The sequence below is a fragment of the Centroberyx gerrardi genome, chromosome 10 (assembly GCF_048128805.1).
Source record: "Centroberyx gerrardi isolate f3 chromosome 10, fCenGer3.hap1.cur.20231027, whole genome shotgun sequence".
Taxonomy (NCBI): Eukaryota; Metazoa; Chordata; class Actinopteri; order Beryciformes; family Berycidae; genus Centroberyx; species Centroberyx gerrardi.
The window spans coordinates 20,569,346-20,595,592 of record NC_136006.1 but is presented as its reverse complement, the minus strand read 5'-3'; the positions used below and the strand labels follow the sequence as shown (position 1 = coordinate 20,595,592).

The window sequence follows — 26,247 nt, the reverse complement described above, 5'->3', positions numbered from 1 at the left end:
TTTCTCCCCCTTCCCCAATGGCAGGTGGGTCAGCATGAAAGTCACATTTCTATTCACACATGACTGAAACATGAGGGATCCTCCTTGCTCACAACATCTGAAATGCATAGTGATGTTTGCTGTTTATACACTACATCTGACATAAATGCATAGTGTGCTTGCTGCTTTTACAGTATCAATGATCAGATAATGAAAGATTGTTGTACAACAGTATAAACTAGGCATTTAAAAAAAAAAAAAAGTCAGTGTGTTTACAAAAATAATTTGAAATATCAATTATTATTTCCTTTTATGATGTTTTCCTGACAACAAGAGGGGCTTTTGTGCTCATCCATTCCTACGTGGGATAAAAAAGCAATGCAGTTGGAAAATTCCATCCATGGGTTACTTGGAAACTACTTCTTTCCCTCCCCCTTCCGTTCATCGAACACAATTGTTGTCTACTAATCCAGTTTTGATAGCATTTGGCACACTTTCTTTGGATCACAGCAAGATGCTCAACTTCCATTCTGGTCTCCCCTAGGAACCCCTGAGCCCAAGAAAGCAGCCGACACCGGGTCGCGCCAGAGCAGGGGGGTTCTCTGTGTCCTCATAAAGCACAGAAAATTATTTTTCGATTCAAGTCACCCATTGCCACACGCACACACACACACACACACACACACACACACACACACAGACACACATGCATGCACGCACGCACGCACACACACACACATCAAGATCAACATTCACCAATTTGACAGTTAATTCCAGATATTTATTGAATGTTTTTTCCTGTCAATCTGTTATGTTGTAAAATGTTGCAACTATCTAATGACCCCACCTGTAAGGCAATAGAATATAAAATATGTCAAAGGCAAGCCCTGGTTGCCTTTGTCCCTGTCTGTACTCCCTGATCCAAATGGACAATGCATCACTCGGGCTTGATGCCTCAGAAGTCTGGGTTCATTAAAATCTTGAACGAGTGCCAAGGCTGGAGTCATAGATAAAAGGAATATGAAAGGATAACGAAATTTATGGATGGCAAGTCACCACCTCACCCTGGCATTTATAATAAACAAATGGTTTCTGTTTCCAATTTAAATTTCTCATTATACTGTGACTTTTGGAAAATGTGTTTTGATTTACCAATATTTTATCTGAAAAACTGTATAATTGATTAGATTTACATGCCTCTGATTTTAATGCTGATCGCCCCCTCCCCGACCGCTCCCACCCCCCAACCCAACACCCACCAAAAAACGAATGATCTGAACAGCTCCTGAGGCACAGTAACATCATATAAAACAAACCTACATATCAAACAGTCTTTTCTGATAAAATAATTGGCTATAACCAGCATAGAATCCAATTCATCTCTTTGAAAGACACTTCTGTGAGGGCGCCAAAAAATGGTGAGATAGACTTCACAGCCCGAGTGAGATGGACATCAATGCAGTGTGCCAGCACTGGCTACATTAACCCATGGCTAAATCCCATCACACAAATGTCAGTGTATCCGTTATGAAACCATGACATTTAGATCCAAGGTCTCCATTGTGGTTTTAGAGGAAGCTGATGTTTGTCCATTCTTTGCATCCATCTAACCCACACACAGCCTCACAGCCAACTGTACTCTAAACATAGAAAGGTTAAAGATCATAAGGATGAGGCTGAAGTATGTAATTTTTTTTTATTACATAATACACACTGTAGTTCATATCAATTTCTTCAATTTCCTTTTGAATAATATTCCATAAAATACAATATTTTAATTATAGAGCCAATGCCAAATGTGATTCTTCTACTGTATGTGACATGGTGTTCATAACCTCCAAATAAAGGTTGTGGTTATGGATATTTTGACAATATTTGGCAATGAACAATGAATATACTAAAACATAAATGCTTTCTATTCACTGACAGTTATTGGGGAAATGAGTATCTACGTTTTGGCCTATTTAAAGCTGTTTTCCACATGAGACATCCCAGTCATCCTCAAGTCATAAATACCAGCTCAAAGTCTGTTTTTAAATAGCTAAAAATAATTAAAAAGAAACATTACTACATTCTAGTAGAGCATATCACAAGCGGTTGCTTTTTGTCATGTCATTACCACAGCAGCAATGGAATTTGATATTTCCAGCACATTTTGTTCTGTAAATTCTTTAGTAAATCATGCAATGCTTCCAAAAAAAAAAGAAAAAAAGTCCATACTTCCCCATGCAGTAGTAATTTGTCTGGCTTGACACTGCTGGCAACATTGCACTATGTCTTAACTCAGTCTGGACAACCTCAGACATCAACCACTCTCCCCACAGCTCACCAGGACAGGCCCAATCTGACACATCACGACCGCTCATGAGTCATGGGTAATGAAGAGCAAAGGCCACATTCAAGAACAGGACAATGTGTCATAAAGCTCTCATGTTAAGACCGCAACACCTATAAGCCGCATGGCCGAGAAGCACGAGATGTTTAATTATTGCCTCCTTACATTAGCTTGGATCTCCCCCTTCAGGCGTCAGTTTGTGGGTCGGGCTGTGGAGTGGTGGTGGTGGTGAGGGGGGGAGGGGGGAAACTGGTGGAGATGGTGAAGAGGAATAAAACCCCTCATTACCAGATCTCTCTCTCTCTTTCTCTCTCGTTCTCTCTTTCTCTTTCTACCTCTCTCTCCCCTACCACCGGCAGTCCAGATCAGGAATTACAAATGATATCATGACAATTTTTCACGCTCTTCAAACCAGTGATGTTTTACCGACTCATTTACTATGATACCTTGTTACGGATCCAGCTGCGAATCAGGGACGTGTCATGGGGCTAGAAGCCCGCCTCCCGCTGAGCCTGGCCAATGACCCGGAAGGCAATAGGGGATGCCAGTGCCTGCAGCATGTGCTGCACTGACAAAGCAGCAGGGCACCGTCAAAAACCCTCTCATACAAACTTTGCAGATCACTCCGTTTTTAACAGATGAGTAAGCACTGGTGCTGGCTTTTTTTTTTTTCTTCCCCTTAACGCAAGGTTTGTGGATTTCCCTTTGCGATTCTGTGGCCCTGGTTGACGCATAGAGAATCCCTTGCCCCAGAGGGGAATAGTGTAGTGTTGGATCTGGGGTAGAAGAATGGAGATATCGTGTGGCAGGGTCACTGCGCAGGTTAAGCAACAATTCAGATGAGTGCTTGTAAAGGAAGCGGAGTAGTTTGGGATAGGCCGGCACACCAGCTAGAGAGGCCACAGAATGCGGATAAAACTTTGGCCTTTGGGCAGAAATTATAATGTCCCCTCTCAATTTTCAATATTGTATGTTTATTGACCTTAACACAAGCAAACATTTTTGTTCATCCGTCTTACAATCAGAGACTGAATCTCTGTTTCCAGATAGATTTCTCATTATAAATCACAAACAATGTTTTGTAATCCAGTGAGACAAAGTAGCAACTTAATCCATTCATTATTTTTTGCGTTCTTCAACAGGAATTGAATGAGGTTAAGGCTGTTTGGGTTTCCAGATGAGAGCCCTCACGCGATCCCGGGCCCTGATGGCTCCTGCATTACTAGAATGATGCGGCCGGGACTGATGGAGCTGAGAGTGTCAGGAGACATTAAGCCTTCACAGCCCAAAGCTGGTGGTGGAAACCAGACTGAGCCCCCTGACCCAGTCCACCACCAAGTTACTGACCCAGCAATGGAGAGAGAGAGGGAGGGAGAGAGACAGGGAGAGAGAGGGAGGGAGAGAGAGAGAGAGAGAGAGAGAGAGAGAGAGAGAGAGAGAGAGAGAGAGAGAGATATACCAAATATGAAAGGGACAGTGACAGATGGTTATATAAAACCAAAATGAGAAAAATAAGATGAATACACATACAGATTGAGAGAAAAGACAGAAAAGGAGAAAAAAGAGAGAGAAAGACAAAGACTGAGCTTCGGACTTCTCTGCACATTACCCAAATCACAGGAAATGGTTTTAAAGGCTTTTTTCCCGTTCGGTTCACTCTGATTCCCCCTTTCTCACTTCATTTAACTGAATTAATGAGCAGGTCCAGCCAGACCTCAGAAATTCAACGTCTTGGGCACCCGTCATTTAGTTGAGGGATTGTGTTTGTGTTGCATGAAGGGTTATGGGGATAATCTGATTATGAATAAACACACTTACTCTGGTTACATTTGAGAGCGAATGGATGTCATTTCCAGAAACTTCTTCGGCTAAAATATAAGCCGCAAAAAAAAGATACAAAAAAGATGAAAGGTGAAAATCACAACACACTTTTGAATTTTCCAAATGTATGTATTCTAGTCTGGGCATTGATTGCTGGCTGTGAGTTTATGAATGAATGTTCATGCCTCCCCATAGTACTCCCTCCACAGTCCTCCGCTCACCACACTGATGTGGAACAAGCGCAGTGGGACTGTGGCCTCGCAACATGACACTGGCGGACTGAGAGACACCTACATCAGAGAGGACCTAAAGCTGTGTACACATGGTTCACTTCAGGACAGACCTGCTCGCAGCACAATGTCAATGTGGGACTCCCTCTGTGCGCGCTGTAGAATGCACCTCTGTGATGGTACAGTACACAGCGGTCCCATAGCATGCTGTGGGCTATAGCATACAGAAAAGACAGTATAAAAAAAGTGGTGCTCTTATTTAATAGGCAAGCCTAGTGGCAAGAATATACTTGCTTATTGCCATATGTTGTACATCCCCTCCGATTTATGAAATGATATGAGTTCATTCATTATTCATATTGGTGGTGGTGTTATTACCATTTTTCCCGTCAGGCTTGCCACTGACACCATAAACATTATGAAATCACAGTTCGCCCAAGGCGTTGCTGCTGCTGTGCAAAGTGGTCACAATTGACTAGTTAGCACAGGCATGCAGTACACTGGAGACAAGCACTAAATGCCATACAAGTGACCCGTGAATTTTTAATACAAGCAAAGTGGTGACAATAAGACAAGTGACAAGGAAGAAAAATGACTGTGGAACTGAATATTACTGAGGCATACTCTGCTTAAAGCGCAAGGCCAAGTCCTGTTATTACTGAGCCCTAAACCACAGCAGTGCAGCTAGATCCAGCCTTGGCCTCCAACTTTGACATCCAGGTCCAGAGTCTGTACTGCAGTCGCACCGTGATCCAGCGTGAAGAAATTGTAATGATCAGGCTCCATCCGAACAGTGTAAGATATCCTACTTTTATTACAAAGTCACAATATTGTATAATGAATAAGAATTCCACGCCACAGCGGACTTAGTAGTAAGCTAATTTGTCTCCGGCTATCAAGACCAATTCATCACCAATATAGTAATTACCAGAATGAGCTACAGGATAACCCCCCTCTGTCCCCCTCCTCCTCTCTCCCCCCCAGCGATGGTCAGCCTGTAAAACCAGGATGTGTTGGCACCTTTATGATATAAATACTCACACACCCTGGGCATAAGAAAGCTGTCAGCAGAACATTTGTTTTCCATTTTTCACCACCCAAAGCAGTTCAAGCTGGAGGGAAAAAAGGAGACAAGGCGTTAAAAATGTACCCCAACACTTACTATTTTGCCCTTTGGTGAATTTTGGCAGTTTAACAGATGGGGTATGAATTGGTTCCCTTTTATTTAGTGCAACAGGATTGTCCGACATTCCATTCAACAAGCTCTCACCTCCACACATGCTTGGTTGTGGTTGGCACATACATATTAAATTCATAAACACACACAGTACATTCACACATGCTTGAATATGCGCATGTACTGACACATACACAGCAACTGCTTTTGCTGTTCAAAAGCACACTGGAAGATGCAAGGACCATAACGGTATGGAGGCCCATTCATTACGTGACGCTGAACTTTTTATGAGTGAAAAACACTCACAAGTGCATGTCAAGTGAACTGAATGACAAGGCATGTCAGAGGTGCGTGATCTGACCCACGCATGGAAGTAAGCTGTTATGACCCCCCCGTCCATCCTACCGTAAATAGATCAAAGCACATCTGTTTCTGTGTCCAGCAGCCACACATCTATAATTGCAAGCTGGCTTTAATGGCTCAGAGCGACCCATCGGATGCTAAGCAGTTTGGACACGGGAGATGCTAAAGCATATGAGCGGAGCGCTACCATCAGTAATCGCTGGACAGGGAATTCTCTGGAGCCACGGTGGCGGCTGTCTGGTCTCAAGCCGACTGAAATAGATATCACAACTCCAGCCCAGGGACGGAGACCCTCGGGGGTCAGAGCTGACCACACAGCTGGGGTTGAGGAGCAGGGATAGACCGGTGGTCAGGGACAGGGAGAGCGCTGGGACCGGGGATAGGTGTAGGGATAGAGCTGGGGCTATAGAAGATTTGGGGCTGTAGGGGATTTGTAGGGATTTGTTGTCAGTGTTATGGCTGCAGATAGAGATGTGTTCAAGGGATACAGGGAAATGCGTTTAGGAGAGTAGCAGGGTTAGACAAGAAGCTAAAAGGTTGGACATGAGGCAAAAAGGAGAGAACATAGGTAAGAGATAAGCAGCAGCTAGGGTTCAAGGCTGGAAATGAGGTCTGGGAGGGTCCGGGCTGGTCTTGGCTGAATGGAGCGGGTGCTGGAGTGACGAGAGAAGCCTCAAGTTGGCCAGTTGTCACAGTGTGACGCTGATTCGGCCTAATGAGCATAGTGCTGTCACCGCACATCTGCCTCTCATTCACTTGTAGAATCTGGCAGCCTCATAACCTGCTGGAGTCTCTGGAACTTCAGACACTGCCACCTCACTGCATCAGCACGGGCTGCCAGACAACAAGCCTGACAAACCTGACAAACAAACTTATACTTACATAGAAATAAAGTCAACAACACAAAGGAAAATCCTCAATTAAGCCTTGTTATATACACTCAGAATTAGAATTATAGTTCATTAGCAGTAAACACAAAACATGTTCACATGAAAACTATTACCTTTTAACTAAATAACAGCATCTGTTTTTTTTTTGTTTTGTTTTTTTTACTTACAAACCATCTTCTCAAACTGCTGTTACTGATATATTTGATAAGACTGGTGTCTAGGCTTCTGAAATATCTGACATGTATTTACTGGCATTTACTTGGCTTTTACTGATATTTACTGGTAATTTCATATAAATCATATTACTTACTTCCAACACATGTATTTCTCTTAATTTATTACCTCAGTATCACTGTACTATCACCCACTTAATCACCAACACTAACAAATTTGTTCAAATGGGGATGAATTGCTAACATGTCATAATTATATGATGAGTAAAATAAGTAGGCTATAACTCAAATTATGCTCCTATAGATATCTTGCAGCTGTTTATGATAACAAAACCATTGTGTACCACATTGTTCTTTACTCACTGTATGTGATTCAAGTGATGAAATGTTCCAGTAATGAAACTGGAGTGCATGTGTTGGATATTTGCCTGTCTGCAGATGGGAGGGGGGTTCATCAGAAGAGACAGGGAGAGAGACTGTATGTCCTTTAAGGTGATGGTAATGATGATTAGATTGTGGTGTCTCTGATCTGCAGAGGACAGCAGTCCTCCCATCTGTCCCGACTCCAAAGGCGTCTCTGTAGACGGACCAGCTACTCAAAATTCCTTGTGGGCATCCTCCTGGAAAATGGCACAAAGGTTTACTAAACATCATTGTGGCTGTGGCACCAATTATTGTTAATATACATCAAATAGCCTCAGCCGAGTCCAAGAAACAGACTGATCACTCCAATGATGGCAACTGTCAGTCTACTCCCCGATGAAGAGAGCTGTTGAAATAATTAGTCCATGCCCTGTGAATAAAACAATAATACAACAGCCGAGACGACATCCAAAATATGCACATCGCCTCAGATGACCTGAAAACCTGCCACGGCATGGACCGCGGAACAAGGCCACATCTTCAAACGCAGCCGGAGTCACCGGCCACAGATGAATACAGGCTTTGTTTCAGCGTAATATGTACATGTTGGGGTAACATCAGGGCAGAGGACCAGCGACCCAAAATACAGCAATTGTTGGGACATCTTTTGTTTGACCTCATGTCCATATGGGAGAGGAGTTTTGATCTATACACCGCTGAAGCTGTTGTGCTTCCATGTCCCTCTCTATTAATCATGATAATGCCACTATGTGTTTAAACGTCCTTGTTAGAGACTTACAAAGTACCTTGAACACCGTGTTCAAATCAGTGAGAGCAGTAAGTACAAACCCACGTCACTCTCACAACAAATAAGTCCTTGAAAAGAGTTTGAAAGAAATATTAAATCAGGTTTAAATGATATAGCGTATCTATCAACATAAATGATTTTTGATGTGTTAGTGCTTTTATTATTTTCAAAGCCTGGAAGACAAAGTCAGATATAAGTCCATATAATAATGATCACTATCACAGGTGAGCTTCTATTCAGCATATAAAACAGTGTCTTTGAGAGAAGATTTGAGTTGTCAGCAGTCTGCCCAGTGGTTAATAGTGTTTCAACTATAGTGTACACAGTCGCATATGTACAGTAGACATGGAAATAGCTAAGCCTGCAGCAGAGGTCAAAGCTTAGAGCTGGAAGGATCATATTAATGGAGAGCTTGGTGATGGTGGTGATCAGTTGAAATTCCTGTCTTTTCAGGTTTTTGAAAATGAAAGCTTCAAACAATTTTTGCAGAAATAGTACAGGCTTTTACTATATCTGCACCCAAAGGGCAGCAGGGTGGCGCGGTGAGTAGGGAGACCTCCTATCAACCGGGTTCAAGCCTCGTGTCGGCAAGCATCCACGCTGCTGAAGCGTCCTTGACCAAGTCACTAAATCCCTAGCAGCTCCAGGGGTGCTGTGCTATAGCTGACCTTGACCTCTGACCTCTGGGTAGAGGGGGGGAAGCAAAAAGGTAATTTCCCCATGGGGATCAATAAAGTATCACATTATTATTAATAAAAAGACAATCCACAGACAATAATGAAGCCCAAGGCAATGGCTGTATGCTAAGCCTGCAATATGTGAGTATATGTAGAGAGTGTGCTCAATTTCAGTTGGATATAAAACAAATTTCAAACAAATCGCTCAGTAATTTAGTTTTTTTTAATAGAGTTTGAAGACCATTTACATAGGATTGATCCCACTGGATGGTCGACTGAACGGTCATCCAGGAGAAAAGGTGATTATTTTTCAGAACTGGGACAATTAGGTGTGATTATCGCCATCAACATTTGCTACTGTTCATCACAATTTCAGCCCTTAACTCATTCTTGGCAAAATGCACAATCACATATGCATGGTGTATGTATTTCTTTGTTTACTTTGAGTAAGTTAAATGAACCAGACCCTAAAAAATAAGCACAATTTTGCCATGAGATGTTGATATTCCATGTAGGATTCAAGTATTTCATTCTGCTGAAACATATGGTGGAAAGTGTGACACCATAGATCAGACATGAACATGTTGAGTACCTAGAATAGTCAGAGAAGACCGGCAAACAAAGCCAGCAGCTACCTACCTGTTTTTGCTGTACTCATACAATAATAATATGTTAATAAAATAACGGAAATGTTAATTTTGGCGACTGATCTCTTTCTGTGTGAAAATACTGCATGGATCAACTGAGTAAAACTAGCCAGCAAACGACTCAGTTAAGTCAAGGAATTAGGGAAACCTGAGTTTACTGACTCAAATTTGTCTGGACATGAGTGGATGCAGACCCCAATTTCTATCAGCTTCATTGTATTGGGTGCAGTCGATTTTTCGGAAAGCAAGAGCAAAATGAAATTGTAGGAAAAGAAAAACATTTTGCCCTCTAAATCTATACCTTCAAAACTTTGGGCATTGCTCATTTCTGTGGGGCCAGTGGGGTTTATTTGTGAAAACAGTATTTAAAGAAGCTGTGAATCTGTAAATACTTTTGAATTAAAACAATGCACAAAAAAATTAAAACTCAAAACCAACTTCATGCCACTCCCAATTTCACTACATATGAGTGCCGCATAAAACATTAAACTGAGAATGGTGTATTTAATAAATAAATAAACATGAACAGCTGTACTTCAACTGTTGTCTGCTGTATCAGGTGCCCAGGCAATCAACTAGAAAAAGATCCTATGTTTTGTTTCCAGCAGTGGAGTAACTCTTTATATGTTTTAGGTTCAGGTTTGGGCCTTTAAATCTCCGAAGATGTTTTGTATTTTGCTTCATTGTGCCTCTGCCTGCCTCATGACACTGAAATGAAACCCTCAACGTCTGCATGCCTGCTCTACTGCATATAGGAACCCACTTGTGAGTTGTTTGTGAGTGGTGTGCCTATTAAACTGGTCACTGCGTGCTCCATGAGACATTCCCGAGTGTGGAACAGCAGAGAGGAAAGCTGGGATTCACAGCATGCCCATGGGTGTGAAGTCATGAGCAGTTCAAAAGGACACTGGGCGCAAAGAACCAGTATGTGTTTCACAACCAGCTAAAGCAGTGTCAACACGGTGACATGTTAGATTAAGAGAGAATCACCGTGAAATCAAGAGGTTTCACGACATTCTTTAAGATGCTGCCCATAGACACCTGTAACAACATACAGTGATGCTTTCTCACATACAGTACCTTGCCTGAATCAGTGCAAGCACACCTGTATCTCTATCTTATTGCTCTCATATTGTGTGTGTGTGTGTGTGTGTGTGTGTGTGTGTGTGTGTGTGTGTGTGTGTGTGTGTGTGCATGTGTGTGCGTGCCAGACAGAGAGAGCCGGGGTGATGATCTTTTTTTCTCAACCTCTTTTTCACACATCCACAAGGCCTATACATTAGAGCAATATTAATATAGCAACATGTTTCTGTAAAGCAAAGGGCTTCCTTTTAAAACTGTCGCCCTAAAAACAACAAATAGCTCATCAGTGATAAAGGTGACAAGCGTGAGGCTAAGTGTGAACGGAGAGTCTTCACGCGAGCGTAGTGGACCAAGGGGACGGGGCCTGAGCTGGGCAGGCGGCGGCTGATCCATGGGGGGAAATGGTGATGATGAGAACAGACACGAGCCACATGAGGCCCCCTGACAAAGCAGGAGTCCCCTGCGGTATGTCCAGGAGTCGGCTAATGTGTATGTGCCCATGTACACACACATACACACACACACACACACACACACACACACACACACACACACACACACTCACTCACAAGTAATGAATTACAGTAGACGCACATGCATTTGAATTTGAAACATACTCACACACACAATTTCAACTTTATTACACTGACCTTGTAAAAATGGAAGATTAAAACCTAAAACATTCTGTTGTTCAAAAACATTTTGTTCTTCTCCACGAATGGCACCATATCACAAATTTTTCTATTTGATACGTTATGATAGCACCCCCTCTAGTGGTGTTATGTTCTATAGCAGTTGTTTAAGATCTGAAGGCCTTCATTACAACTGTAAATTGCCAAATAGACTAGAATGTTAAGAAAAAGACAATTGCTAAATGGTCATAATCCATCAAAGCACAATAACATTGTATTCTATTTATGCATTTTGTCAGCAATATGGCAGCTGTATGGCTAGACAATAGTACAGTGAAGTTGATTTGATAAACCAGACCCAAAATTAAACTGTGAGGGAAGTTTTACACAAAATTCATTTTGGCAGCAAAAAACATCCCAAATTTGGTTAGGCACCTTTTGTGGAACCATGCTGGTTATTCCACGCATGCAGTGGACACCAGAAGTCATTCCCAGTTTGCCTCACAAACACACCACTGGTCCCCCTCCACCATGAGGGTGCCTTTAAAACGATATGCCCTCTGGGGTGTTCTTTTATGGGCTGTAGTTGCACCATTGACTATTGTATAATTCCCTTCAAATCAGTTTGATCCCCGCCCCCCTTCACCCCACCCCTCCCCCCCTGACTTAACAACCAGAAAAAGGTCACATTTCTGAGAAGTGACTTCCATGCATGTTCCATGCTGGGTCGTCACTTTCAATTTCCTAAGACCTTTCATGTCACACACCCATCAACCCACAAAACTGCATTGCCATGTGCACCATTTTAACTTTCCATGGTGTTGATATGATACATAGAATATAATATTGTAATATAATGTGTGATATATTGTAAGCATTTTTTTTTACTTTGACAGTTATACAATTTCATTACATTTAGATATTTGATAGTACAGAAAATGCCACCCAATTTTGCAATGTGTTATCTTTGAGTTGAATTGAGTTGAGTGCTGAAAGTCAGTGAAGTGACTCATTCACGAATCTTAACAATCTTTCACAGTGAAAATGCACCTTTCTTTTTCCAGTGAAGATGTGGAGGACATGCAGCAGCAGCAGCAGTGATCGGCCCCTCCGTTCCATTTCACCCTGTTTTCATGCAGTACTTAACATTGAGAGACCCTCAGGACACCCAGTGAGAGTTCAACAAACAACTGTCGTTTTCTTTTTCAGCGCACTGCTCAGATGGTACGAGATGTTTAACTCTGTGCACCAAATTAATGGAGCATGAAATGCAGGCCTGAACTGCAGCGGGCTCCTAACCTGCAGCTGACGCAGTCTCCATGAGGCTCGTATCGTGACCTAAGTGAGCTGTATCATAACCACATTTGACTGGTGACGATTAGTGACCTTTTGCTCATCCAGCGGCCATCCATTTGAATTACGCCAACCCAGAAAGCTTTGGTGGGAGAGCGAGTTGAGATCTTCTACTGTATGTGTGCCTCTACTGTACTTCTACTGTTGGCCGGACCACTTTACTGTACTGCTAGTCTTATACTACTTTGACACGATAAAGCAGAGCTCTAGAACATACACTGTATCAAACTTGTATATTGTAGATTGTATACTGATAATGCATGAGATTCTTGTTTTTCTTGATTTTGGCATTGGTGACGTTCACTCTCTACTTTTGGCTCGGACAGGGTCACTCATCATTGTCCCTTCCCTTCTGTTTTCCATCTTTGGAAGGCGATGTCGATGTTCACTGCACTTTTGACGGCCGCTTTCCTATTTAGCACACTTGCCTTCCTCTGAGCAATTAAACGTTGCTTTTTCCTTGGATTTTCTGTTGATGTAGTTTGAGATTCTGTAGGTGGCGCTCTTTTCTTTGTCTGTTCAGCCATGGTGGCTATCACTGCTCATGCTAACTACCCAGTTCTTCTATTTATTCCAGACAAACTGCTACATCACTTTCTGTGCAGTAGAGGATGTTATCCGGGAATGTCCTACCCGGCACTGGGTGTTTAGAACAGCAAATATAAAAGTGTTTATGAACTGGCTAATGGTTGAATTGTATGGTATCATATCAATCGGCGATAGAGAGTATCAAACCATACATTTCTTTGTATGAAAAAAGTATTACTTTAATGTAGTGCTAAAATGTTCAGTATGTTATTGACCAAGAGTTGTCTAAAAATAATAAGTCAAGCCTGTGTAAATCCACCTAATCCAGCTAAGAATTGCTTTTACCACCAGGTGTAGACATTTCCAATCTTTTGATTGTATCGATCCATTCAGTTGACATGTTTGCAGTATTAACAGACTAAAGGGATTCATAGAAAATATGATAAATCCCCAAAATAATTTGAGAATGTTGGAAATTGAGTCACCAGTGTTCACTAAAGTGAAGCTGCCCCACCTCTCTGTGCTGAAGCAGAATACACAGTTCTTCGTTTTTAACACCAAAGCTAATTCTCAGAAAGTAACGGCAGTGTTTCTTTCTTTCGTTCTTTTTTTTTGTGCATCTTAACTTTTTAGCATGTTTTTAATCTTTGGTGGTTGGTGGTTGAGATATAGATGTGTCTGTGTTCATGCTGTTACTGATTCATCCACACATCACAGGACCGTGACATTTTTTTTTTACCAGCACCAGCAACACTTCAGCAACACTTCCTCTTAATCTTCCATCAGCTCCACCTCATTTCTGCCTGCCTTCACCTCGGATGTGTGCGGCCTTGTGAAACCAGAGGCACACAAACAATATAGAACCTCAGACTGTATCACTTGTTCATCTAACCTTTCTTTTCTGCTGCCAGTCCAACTACACCCACTGCAAGCCTGTTTCATTAAACTGTAGCTGCTGTATACACAAGGGGTGGTGCAATGTGTGAAACGGCAACTGCATATGCTTTCTGTGGATACTTCATGCATGTGAAAAACAAGATTCATGCATACCCTAGTTTCTATGTGTGTGTGTGTGTGTGTGTGTGTGTGTGTGCACAGCAGTTGTAATAATCACCAAGAAAGATGGAAGCAACTACACACTAAATATGAAAAGTTGTCATATGGTTCAGATGCTACCATATCACATAAATTAGTGAGAAAGAGCAATTGTTTTATTTCTATATCTATTTAGTTAAGATACTATAAACTATTCAAAGTAATGCAGTGTATCATTCTCAAATTTTGATAGCATATAGAAAAATGAGACGATCAGCATGTAAATTGGTTAATTCTATGTGTTGCTTTCTATGTGTTTATTATATTTGTTCCGGGTACGATTAACCACAAAGATAAGGCCTCAACCAAAAAAGAGATGATTCACTCTTGAGTTGCTCTACTTGTTTGTACACGAACAAATACACAGACTAGTCCAGATGCTGTCCAGTCCCACAGCTCCTAGGTGTGCAGCACCAACTGTTGAAGTTATACAGTCCTGGAATAATCAGGATAACCACATGATTGTCCCCCACCAAAGGGGGGACTATGGATCGGTCTCCGTCCGTTAGTTCGTTTGTTTGTTAGTCACACTGTAACGTTGACTTTGTGCCGCTAGGGGGCAGCTGGACGCAATACACACACATTGAAAAGACATGAGAACCTGAGAACCATGTGGGCTCAATCACAGGATCACAGAGCCAGAAATTTAAGTTTCGTTTCTCCGCCATCTTGTTTCTCCACTGAGATCGGGAGGTAACTTAGCTCGTTTCTACACAGTAAGCAGGCTGACCAATATCATGCATGTGATAAACTGAAGCTTAAAAGGTAAAATCTATACAATTATATCATATCGCTGTTTATTTCCATGCATATGCGCGAGCTCTGTCCACCTGACAGCCCTCTGTTCTGTCGGCAGAGAGAGAGACACGCGCCGAGGGCTTACTGCCGACGCTTCCCGGGAGCACGGTGGAGGCCAGGGCTGATGGCAGGGCGCCGATTTGTTCCCGGTGATCCGTCCGAGATTTCGACGGGGGTCCCGACGCCGATGCGTCATCGGGTGTCCGGCGAACGGGTTTTTCGGCACCGATGGGTACCAGGCCAACCGGGGCTTGGATCGGGAGGATCAATGCGGCCCGTGGGCGCGGTGGAGAGGACCGCAAGGACAGCGTTTGGGCAAACCTAACCACAAGACACACACAAGAAGGCCTACTTTTTAGACATCAGACTGGGTTGATGTGTTGAAGTGAGAGTCAATGGAGAATTTTTGGGCAAACCTCTAACCACAAGACACTGTAGTTATTGTACAGTTGTTGGACTGTTGTACTGTTATTGCACTCATCACTGCACTACCACTGTGCCTTCAGTGTTGACTAGTTGTTGACTACTTATATCATATTACCACTTACCTACTGTGCAATACCATATATCACTTATCATTTAGCATTTATACTATTCATAACACTCACGCTCCTGGTGTTGTATGTTATATTGTATATTGTATTATAAATTGTATTGTAGTGTACATTGTGTAATGTACGGATTGTATTTATTGCGTATTGTAGTTCTTATATTTTGTACTGTATTGAGTAAAAACAGGACAATTACAGTTACTACATTTCAACAGTGGTGGGTAGAGTACTGAAAATCTATACTCAAGTAAAAGTACAATTACTCCCATGATTCAAGTAAAAGTAAAAATTATCATTTGAGAAACCTACTCAAGTAAAAGTAAGTACCTGGTAAATAAATTACTCAAAGTACACGTTACTTTCCATTTTAATATTTTTTATGGTGTGCGGGCCAGTGCAAAATAATGAAAAAACAGCACTTGTTGGTAAAACTTTCTTAGCCCTTTATAAAACAGAATATAAGTCTGTTTAACTCTAGTATTTACAGACATTATCAAAGTAACCAAACCTATTACAGCCCCAAAATGCAGTAGATACCGAATACAATACAATTAATTAAAACTCAGATTTTCTGTTCTGTAGTATTACTCCCTGTACCAAGACCTCAGTCAATCAACTAGAGAATGAAAACTTCTTTCAATTCACATTTTTCATTTGGGGATATCCATTTGTTGGAAGCTGCCTCTTGTTCTGGGTTTTGCTCCATCATCATCGCATCGTGGTCAAAAGACAGGTGGTGCTTATTTTTCTTCCAGGCAGCTGGCAGCTTGGCATCTGCAGTAGAGATGCTCCTCGCGCGCTCTCCCCCCCTACACTCAATCCCCGCATTTAGAGCAGACTAGTTGTAACAAAGGTATTAATGGCAAATGTAGTGAAGTAAAAAGTAGATTACTGGCTCAAAAATATACTCGAGTAAAGAGTAGAAGTACAGTTTAAAAAAAGGAACTAAAAGTACTCGTTCCTTAAAAAAAACTACTTTTTTACTCATGTGCGTTACTTGTAATGCGTTACTACCCACCCCTGCATTTCAAGATATAACTTGTAAGCCTAATCCTGAGGAGAGTAGGCAACAGAAATATATGGTCAATCTGTCCTTTCGTTGTCCCATACGAAAATGCTTTTCACTCATATTTCAAGTGCACTCAGCAATCACTGACTGACCCAAGGGTGGAACTACATCACTGGTGGGGGACAACATGTTTACTATTTGCTTGTTCACCAATGTATTTTCAAGAAGAAGAGATCCACTCTACTATATTGCTATGCTCCAGTAGGTTAGCTGTCTGTCAGTATCACAGTAGAATGTTAGCTAAAACGTTTGTTAGCATTGACCACACTTCAGAAATACCGACACCACACTTTTGTACACATAAATTAGCCCCTGCAGTTGCAAAGCTATCTACCTAACACTGGGCGAGCGAGCATCACTGATGAGGTGAAAAAGCGTTGTTTGACTGACTGATATCTTGTGTACAGGCGAACCTTTAGTGAAAAGCTAGAGATACTTAAACACCCGAAAACCTGAATCTTATCCAACCTTCAAAAGGGTTTGTTCGGCGTTTTAGCAACTGAAAATGTTAAGGAAAAGGAACTCCTTTTGGATTTGAAAGCAAAGAACCAACTTTATGACCTGAACAATTTATCCAAAAGGACAGGAGGATGGATTTTGTCTTAAAGTGAATGGCACTGTTGAGTTAAATATATTTTTTAACTGCTGGTTTTATGACATTGCTGCAAACATTTAACTGATGTGTATGCTTATGGACATACGTGCTCAAATTGGTTGAATTTTGTTATGGCTTTGTAATGGTGTTCATGTTTGGTAGTTGTACTTTGGATTGTGGGCAAATGGTATACAATGGTAAAGGCAAAGGTGTGATAGTGTGGCAGATTTTACATGCAACTGTGGTAGAGGTCTGCTACCCGACCTGGGTAGAGCTTGGTTTTTAAAGAAATAATTTGGGCTCAGGTCAGGCTCTGTTGTGTTTTTTCATGTGTGGAAAAAAGCAAAAAATGTTATGCTCCTCGCTTTCTCCTGAATTTGGGTCGGCCTAGATTCGGGTCGGGCCTGAACGTCATGGGCTCAGGCTTTATTTCCAGGCCCTCTAAACTGTGCAGACCTCTAAACTGTGGTGATAGCCTATGTGGTTGTACCCATCGTCTATGGTAGGTTTTTCGTTCGTGATTTTGAAGAGATTATTTTGTGGGAGGTACCGAGTGAAGGCCCAGGTCCAGAACGCACGATTTGCCACTGTGTGGGAAAAATAACTCACCTCCTGTCACAAGTTTATTCCAGTTCCATTATTCAGTTTGTGTTATGGCAGTTTCACATTACCTCTTCCGTCTTCTCTCTGCAGAGGGGGTACAGCTGGTGAGTCTCTTTGTTACGATGTGAAACACTACCACTAGGGACTCAAGGGGTCGCCAAAGTCATCAAGTTTCTTAACTTGATTCTAGCAACTTTTAATAAAACAAGCACAGATTCTGTACAGACCCACGGCGCATGTGTTCAATTCAATTCAATGCACTGAAGCATTACAACTCGGTTAACGGTTAAATAATTCCACTAACATCACTTAAATACCACAGGTAATAACGTTACCTAACATTAAAGTTTATAGGGCAATGGAAGACATGGATGTATGTAAATTAATGGCAGAGAGTGGGGCTCAGTGTGGGAGCAATGCTCGGCTATCGCGACACGTTTATCGGTTAAATTACCTATTCCACCAACGTCACATACCACAAGTAATAACGTTACCTACCGTTAAGGTTTGCAGGACAGCAGAAGATGTGGACGTCTGTAAATTGACGGTGAAGCGTGTGGCTCTGTGTGGGATTCAATATGGCATTATCAGTGTATTGGACTCAATGTGGCATTTAGCCTATAGACGAGAGGCTATCTCTTAGTCAAAGACGCCCTCTAGAGGCCATCTCGCGAAGCGACATCTCACAAAGCATTACCTGACTGACTGACTGACTGACTGCCTGACTGCCTGACTGCCTGACTGCCTGACTGCCTGACGTGAATTCGCCTTGTGATGCCCTCGGCTGTGCCGTGGGAAAAATAAAAAAAATTCAATAATAATAATATTAAATAACCTTTGTTACAAAATTCTGGAGGAAATGCTGTAAAACAGTGCTTCGAAGTCTTCATCATTACAGTTATGGTAGTGTGACAGACATCTGATGTCAATAGTGGGGGTGGGATTTGACACACTTCAAACTTTGCAGAGGTGTTTCAAGTACTCCAGCTTAATTTACAATCAACAGTCAACCAGACATAACAGACACAGAGCATACACAGTGAAACACCTTGGTTTCACTCTATCTCATGTGAGTACTACCAAAATATTATGATCTTTATTTCTAGTATGCCTCAGTGATCTCTTATTCAGTTGCTTATATACACCTGTTTCCTGCCTCTAATGACTCATTTACAGCATGATCATTTTCTTAAATGACAGGTGGGATGGCTGTTGATAACATCACTCTGGACCCAGCTGATTTCCATAGCTCTGCCAACCAGAGCAGCTGCGATGTGTTTGTCTACCAAAGTGCTGCGGTGGTCCTCTTCCCTATTTTCTACTCTTTGGTTTTCCTCATCAGCGTATGCGGCAACAGCTTGGTTCTCTATGTGATCTGCAAGAGGAAGCAAAAGTTCAACTCCACTTCCATCTACCTGGTCAACCTGGCACTGTCCGATACCCTGTTCACTCTGGCGCTGCCAGCCAGGATTACCTACTACATCCGCCGGTTTGATTGGCCTTTTGGTGACCTGCTCTGCAGACTGACCACGTTTCTCTTCTTTGCAAACACCTATGCAGGTAATGTCATGATGTCTGCTGTGGAAAGTCATCATGCCTCAGGGTGTATTTGGCTGTGTATACACATAAATGACTGTACTTGTACCTCAAATGTCTCTACCTTTGGCTGTTTGCTGGTCTCTCCAGCTAGACAGTGTTTTTGTTTGAAACTGTTTCTTTGTCTTTCTGCTTGCTTGCCGTTCTATATGTGCTACCCTGGCTAAGCATGTATTATACTGCATGTCCATCCATGCATACATCACATGCCACCTCTATCATCAGGTATAGCCTTCATGACCTGCATCAGTTTGGACCGTTACCTGGCCATGGTGCATCCACACCGGCTGCAGTGTTTGCGGAGTGTGAGGGTGGTGCGGAGGGTCTGCTACCTGGTCTGGGCCCTGGTGTCCCTGCAGATAGCCCCTCTCCTGTCCCGCAGCATGCTTCACGAGCACCAGGAAAGACGAACCTGCATGGAGTACTTCAACTTCGAGGGCTCCCACTCCACGCCTTATCTCCTGCTTCTGGCCTGTGCCATCTCCTTCTGCTGTCCCCTCATGGTCATCCTAGGCTGCTACGCCAAGATAAACCTGAAGCTGCGAGCTGCGGCCAAGAAGAATTCTCTGACCGGCCGGTCAAGGAGGGGTCACAGGGTCAACACCATCATCCTCCTCATCCTCCTCACCTTTATCGTGTGCTTCAGCCCCTACCATCTCAATGTCATACAGTTCATGGCCAAGAAGATACACCACCAGCCAAGCTGTCAGGAATTGAGGGCTTTTAAGGTGTCTTTACAGGTAGGAGCTGTGGTTGTTCACTTGATTTAAAAAAAAAAAAAATTCAATGCAATTCCCTGTTCGTAATCCCTCATAATCCAGAGTCTTCTCCCTGCAGGTTACAGTCTCACTGATGAATTTCAACTGCTGCTTGGATCCAGTCATCTACTTCTTTGCCATTAAGACCTACAAGCAGAGAGTGTTGAGTCTGTTTAAGGACTATCTGTATGCCTCTGGTGCCTCCTCCAAAATGACCACTGAGAACAGCAGCAGCAACACCTGAGTGACACCACAGCCAAACTTTTTACTCTTTCAAAAACTCAACTCAAAACTCAAAAATGCCTTTTGCTGTATTCTAGTGTAGATGCTCGCTTTGGAAATGAATTCTAATGCCCTTACTAAATATGTGGTGGGCATTTAGCATGTAAATATAGACACCGCTGTAAATGTAGGAAAGATCAGATTTGCTCATGTGCAGCCCACAGATTCGCAGTACATAAAACAATGGATTTTGATTTGGGTGTGTGAGAAATTCTCATCTTCAAATGTTACAGTTATGTTTCATCATATAGTATGATATTGTTCCATTTCTCCTACATCGTGTTTTTGACATTTTATTAGACATTATGCTGTGTCTCTGATATGATTTTATGTCTGTTGTGTGTCATGCAGTAATGGGTTGATAGAAAATCGTCAACATAAAGTTTGGCTAATCAATGTCTATGTAACTATGGAAAACTGTTGGTAGTCTTGTGTGTTTGTGTGTATGCGTAGATAAGTAACTGTATTCTGGCAGGGAATTTTTTTTCCAACTCTGTATTTGTGAAACGTTTGTGGTCATTAAATGAGGTACAATAATGAGTTGGTTCACTTTCATTCTGTGGAGAAATAAATATGTGGACCAAGTCAAGTGGAAACAATTAGAAACTAGCAAAGCGTGTAATTGGATGTCATTAGTTTCTTCTTGGGCACTCTGTAAATTCCCCTCTCATCTCTCCCTTTACACCTCTGATGAGCCACAGACACAAAGTGCTTAAAAGTCAAACATAATGTTTTGAGATCAAACATGGCTCCACAAATCTCAACATAGGGAATGCGACAATTGTGTGCATCCCAGATTATTAACAACTCAACATCACATCATTCACTGATGCAGCTGGCGGACACATGTCAATCAAACTTCAGCGTTCGTGCTGGAATGGATGCCAAAACCACTGTAATCTGTGCTTTCTCACAATCAAAAAGCATTTGACATTTTCAAGAAAATGCGAGAACACAGATGAACTTCAGCTATGCTAAAAAATCAAACAAACCTGAATACGTTGTACGTTTCTTTTCTTTCATACACACATCTCAATCGAGTGTGGGAGTAGATGAACACCATCACCACTTCCTCACCCACCTTTCCCGCTCCCCCTCACAGGCCCCATTCCTGCTCAGTCCCACATCGTGTGGTGGGGCTGCTGTGTGTGTCTTACAAGTTGAAGCAGGTGCAGGGTGTTTATAGTGCACTCTGTGTATTTCACAGCCCCATCTCTAAATTTAACCTTGAACATTTCCTGAGTTTGTGGAAACAGTACCCTATGATTTTGCAGAGAAAGTAATTTGTATAACTGTGTTGCAGAGACAGTGTAAAATTGGTTTTAAGGAAATATATATTTTCCGTGTTTGTCATTATTAGTGACTTGAGAGAGTGGTGGCTGGATTAATACAGTATTTAATTCACATCCATATCATCTCTTCAAACTTGCCTCTTGACGGAACAGACAGTCAGCGATGGCACATTGTCTTTTTGCAAGTCAGTAAGCAAAGGTTCCAGTGAAAACAAAACAGGCACTCAAGTGAAAATAAATAAGTAAATAAATAAATAAACTGTGGCTTTCATAAGGGAGTGGCGCTGCAAACTTCTGAAGAACAAGATGGTAGAGGAAGGTCCATTTCAAGGGTCCATGTCAGCAAGTCACCTGACCAGAACAATGCAATGTTTTATACAACAATGAAAAAATTATACAGAATACACAAACAAGTAAACACAATACACCATAGTGGCAGAACACCATAAAAACAAGGAGGTCCCCAGTAAGTCTGTCAGTGACTCAACAGATAATATGCATTAGAATGCAAAAATGTCACTACCAGTTTAAAAAGAATTATAGAAAAGGAGAAAAATCCAACTCCTCATTTACTCCTGGATAGCTAGCTGCCTTAAATTTATGGATCCAATGATTTTCACACCGATCCTAAAGATAGGAGGAATGTGATCATTGCCCATGGCTCGAAGGATGGAGGGATTGCTATAATGCATCAACTTGTAATGCCTAGCCATTGGATAATCTTCATTTCTCATCCTACTTGTGCTCTGCCAACCTGTGTTGTAGGCTCCGCTTGGTGTGACCGATGTTCAAAACTATACAGAGGACACTCGATTTAGTAAATAACACACGTGGTTTTAAAAGTTAATTTGATGTTTGATGGGGAATTCATTTTTGGAGGTGGTAAACAGTAAAGGGCCGCCCCCTTAAACCGCTTTGCACAGTGGTTACACTCACTGACCACAACTGAAAGAGGCCTTAGGTTTAGTTTGATTTAGTGTTTTGTGATGCAGGGAGATAGAGCTGTGAAGTACTTGTTACTGAGAGTGGAGCACGTTAGTTCTCATGAGCCTCTCAGCTGTATTTTATAACACAATATAGATTATCTGAGGTTTCTTGCAGTGTGATTGTTTTAAAAAGATCCTTCCATTCAAGTTGTTGGGACATCAATTTTGTAAAACTTCCCTTTTGCCCCCACTAGATGGGCTAGAAAAAAACGAGTTTTACTTGCTTTTAAAGCACAGTCCTATTCTCATTTACATGGATAAAGTCCAGCATAAGATGGACTGTAGCAGCATGGCACATCCTTTGACTTGTTTGAAGATTTTGTCTTGAAAAATAAACACACTATTGTTTAATGTCCAGCTGTCCAATTAGAGAAACAATGAACTCACAAGGTGGCAAGTCTGTTGCTGGCTGAGAGTCCAGATAATGGCGCATGACAGCCAACCCTTGTTTATGTTCAGTGGTAGAATAGAGAGATTCTACATGCACAGTGGCCATGAGAGATGATATGTCAATACTTTTTACCCTCTGAATCTTAAAACATCTGTATTGTCTTGGATGAAAGCGAGCAGTGAAAGCAAAAATGGCCTTATATGAGATAATCAATATACTTGGAAAGAGGTTCAGTGAGACTGTCATTGCCACTTACAGGTCTGCTGGGAGGATTTTGAGAGAAATCATAGTCTGTGCTCAGCCCATTATCTCTTGTAAGGATTTCTTTTCATTCTGTGTTAAGAGATCCTGTAGGGTTGAAAGCCGAAATTTGTTCAAATTTATTGTTATCCAGTTGGTGATATGTGTCTTCTACATATTGTATATTTTTGCTCCAGCTCCCCTTTGCTCATCACCTTTATCTGCTTTTTTTTTTATTATTAATATTAATTCCAAGCCACTAGGGCTTCGAGGGTGTCCTTCTCTTTTCTAGAAAGGTTGTATCTAACATGTCCATTTCTCCCTGACCTGTCAAGTAAGTTGCCATTATCAATATCAATATACTGTATATGCAATGTATCAATGAGATTAATATGAGACATCAGAAACAGTATGTGAAATATTACAGCATATATACAGGAAGTACAAAAATGTGTTCATATTCACATCGACAGGCCAGCATATGTACAGTGTGAAGAACCCTATGTACAGAAAAAGAGACAATGTGAAAGACACAGGTAAATCAAACACTTTACTGAATACTTTACTGTAATATCTACAGACATAGCAGATTTGGATATGTGCATTGTTAGATGGACGACCAGAAAAAGTAATAATGTGCAAGGTGCATGTAAATAATCAGAACATGAAGACATATGAACTGTGCAAGCAATGCAGTATAGATTAGAAGAGAGGGTAGTTTGTAGAGACAGTGCTGCTGTACTGCCTCAGGACCTTCCCAGTTGGCTCAGGCTGGGGTCATTTGGACAGGAAGCATTGTACAGTCTGATGGCTACAGGCACAAAAGAGCACCTAAACTGCTCCTTAGCGCCAACAGCCCATCACAGAGGGGGTTGGAGGTGCTGTCTAAGGAGTTACGTGCTCATCCTTGCCTCTGCTACTGCCTCCTGGGGTTAGGGTTCGGTGCCCCTGGGTTACCAGTCCAGTTTGTTGTTGACATGCACCCGCAGTTCATAGGACTGCACCATCTCCACTTCCGCACCTTGGATGGTGACAGTGTCTGTGGCTTCTTGCTCTGTCAGAAATTGACTAGCAGCTCCTTTGTCTTATTGACGCTGAGCTGCAGATGGTTCTCCTTGCACCACCTGACAAAGACTTCCACTAGACTCCTGCAGTCCTCCTCCTTGCCCCCAATGATGCATCCCCTAATAGAGGAATCATCAGAGAACGTCTGGAGATGGCATGACCCAGAGTTGAATCTGATCATAGCTTCTGGTCAGGTGTCACTGTTGTAAACTCATCCGATTTGCACACTAGCTAACATATCAAGTTGAAGCTAGCTTTAGCAGTGGCTAGTAGTTGCATGTTAACATCAACATTGGCTGCTTTGTTAATTAGCCTGTTTGCCAGTTTGCTTAGGTTAACTGAGCTGGTATTGCTCTTTTTCTTGCCCAGTTGTAGTCATTATTTGCACACAGCTAGATTTGTGCACTGCAAAGCCTGTGTTGTATTGTTTTCTGCTCATTTGTTGACCTACAGTTGAAATTAACCTTCCTCTATACACCATCTTGTTCTCCATACAATTTGCTGTTTTTCTCCCTGATGGAGGCCACAGCATGTCTAAAACATGCTGTGGTTGTTTTTAATATTTTTTTGCATGAAAAATAACTCCTTTCCACAGAAAGCAACAACCCCAATCCAAAGAGCACTTTCAACAAGCACTCTCTAGCCTCTTTTCTTTGAACTACAGTAAGCAAAGGTTCTCATCAACACAAAATGATAAAATAATTGTCCATGTGACCTCTTGAAAACTGTCTGGGTGACACAGTTCCTGGAGAATTGGGGGACGGTGTGAGGTTGAAGACTCCTATCTCGACCACATCTTGTAGTTTCATTTGGTTATGACCGTCTTTGTGACTCATATATCTAAAAAAAATGGCCAATCATTTTCAGAATTTTGAGATTAAATGTGCAGACTTCATAAACCTGTGTTTGCGGCCAATTCATGTTAATTTCATTGCTTTAGATCAGTAGTATAGAGACAGTTAATGAGATGGGTAAGGCGATACTTCTCAAACCATTGGCATGCACTGCAGTTCACAGTGCATCTCTGTCAGTTGGGCTGATATTATAGCTGGGTATACACGCTATGCACAGTAAATGAGGTGAGTGTGTTCTTTATTCCTACACTATACTCTTGTCTGCACCTTTGTTTTGAAGGTATTTGGAGGGGAATCGCCCCTGACAGAACAGTAAAGACGCTACTGCCATCCTGTGTCTTGCTGAAGTCACAGCATAAGTGCCAGTGTAGGTTACTGTGTAAAGTTATCAAGAACAAGTACAAACCCTTTACAGTAACTCTATTGCTCCACTATCCTTTCCCTCGATGAACTGAATGAACTGAACCCCAAAAGCTGCAGTACTCTTCTCTAACCAGTAGAGAGAACTGTTAATCTGATAAGAGGTGCCTGGCTTTATGTACATTAATGAATTGATATGTTACCGGACATGGTGTGTAAAGAGAAAACTAATATGATAATTACCAATGTGGTATTTTAAATGAGCCTAGCATTCCACCCTTTAATGTTATTGGATAAGATTCATAGTCCCAGTTAGCAAAGATATATAGTTTGATACCCAACCAAATATTTGTTTTTTCAAACATTGTTTTTTCACAAATTGTCATCGTACTACTAGGCTAATAAATAATCAGTGAAGCACTGCCACTGCTATAGCTACAGCCAATTGCCATGGATCCACAGCATAGGCTTGTTGCAGCCGCATCAGCTCTGAGAGAGCTACATTATATAGCACAAGCTAGATTTGGTCAGAATTTTGAAGAAATGTGTTGCTGTATTAGTTTTCATACAAAGTAAAAAGCAAAGTATGAACAGTAAATATTGGAAAACAGGCTATATGGTATGACTTTTCTTAGAAGCACTCAAGCGGTAGG

General features: G+C 41.8%; 1 protein-coding gene across 1 annotated transcript; it reads left to right on the top strand.

Annotated features, from left to right (window-relative positions):
* The first annotated feature begins 18,781 nt into the window (after window positions 1-18,781).
* LOC139930410 (G-protein coupled receptor 183) lies at window positions 18,782-20,918 on the top strand. The gene is made up of 4 exons (XM_071923577.1): window positions 18,782-18,839; window positions 18,971-19,330; window positions 19,592-20,106; window positions 20,204-20,918. Exons 2-4 carry the CDS (start codon window positions 18,976-18,978, stop codon window positions 20,366-20,368), a joined length of 1,035 nt encoding a protein of 344 aa, XP_071779678.1. The 5' UTR covers window positions 18,782-18,839; window positions 18,971-18,975; the 3' UTR covers window positions 20,369-20,918.
* The last annotated feature ends 5,329 nt before the right edge of the window (window positions 20,919-26,247 follow it).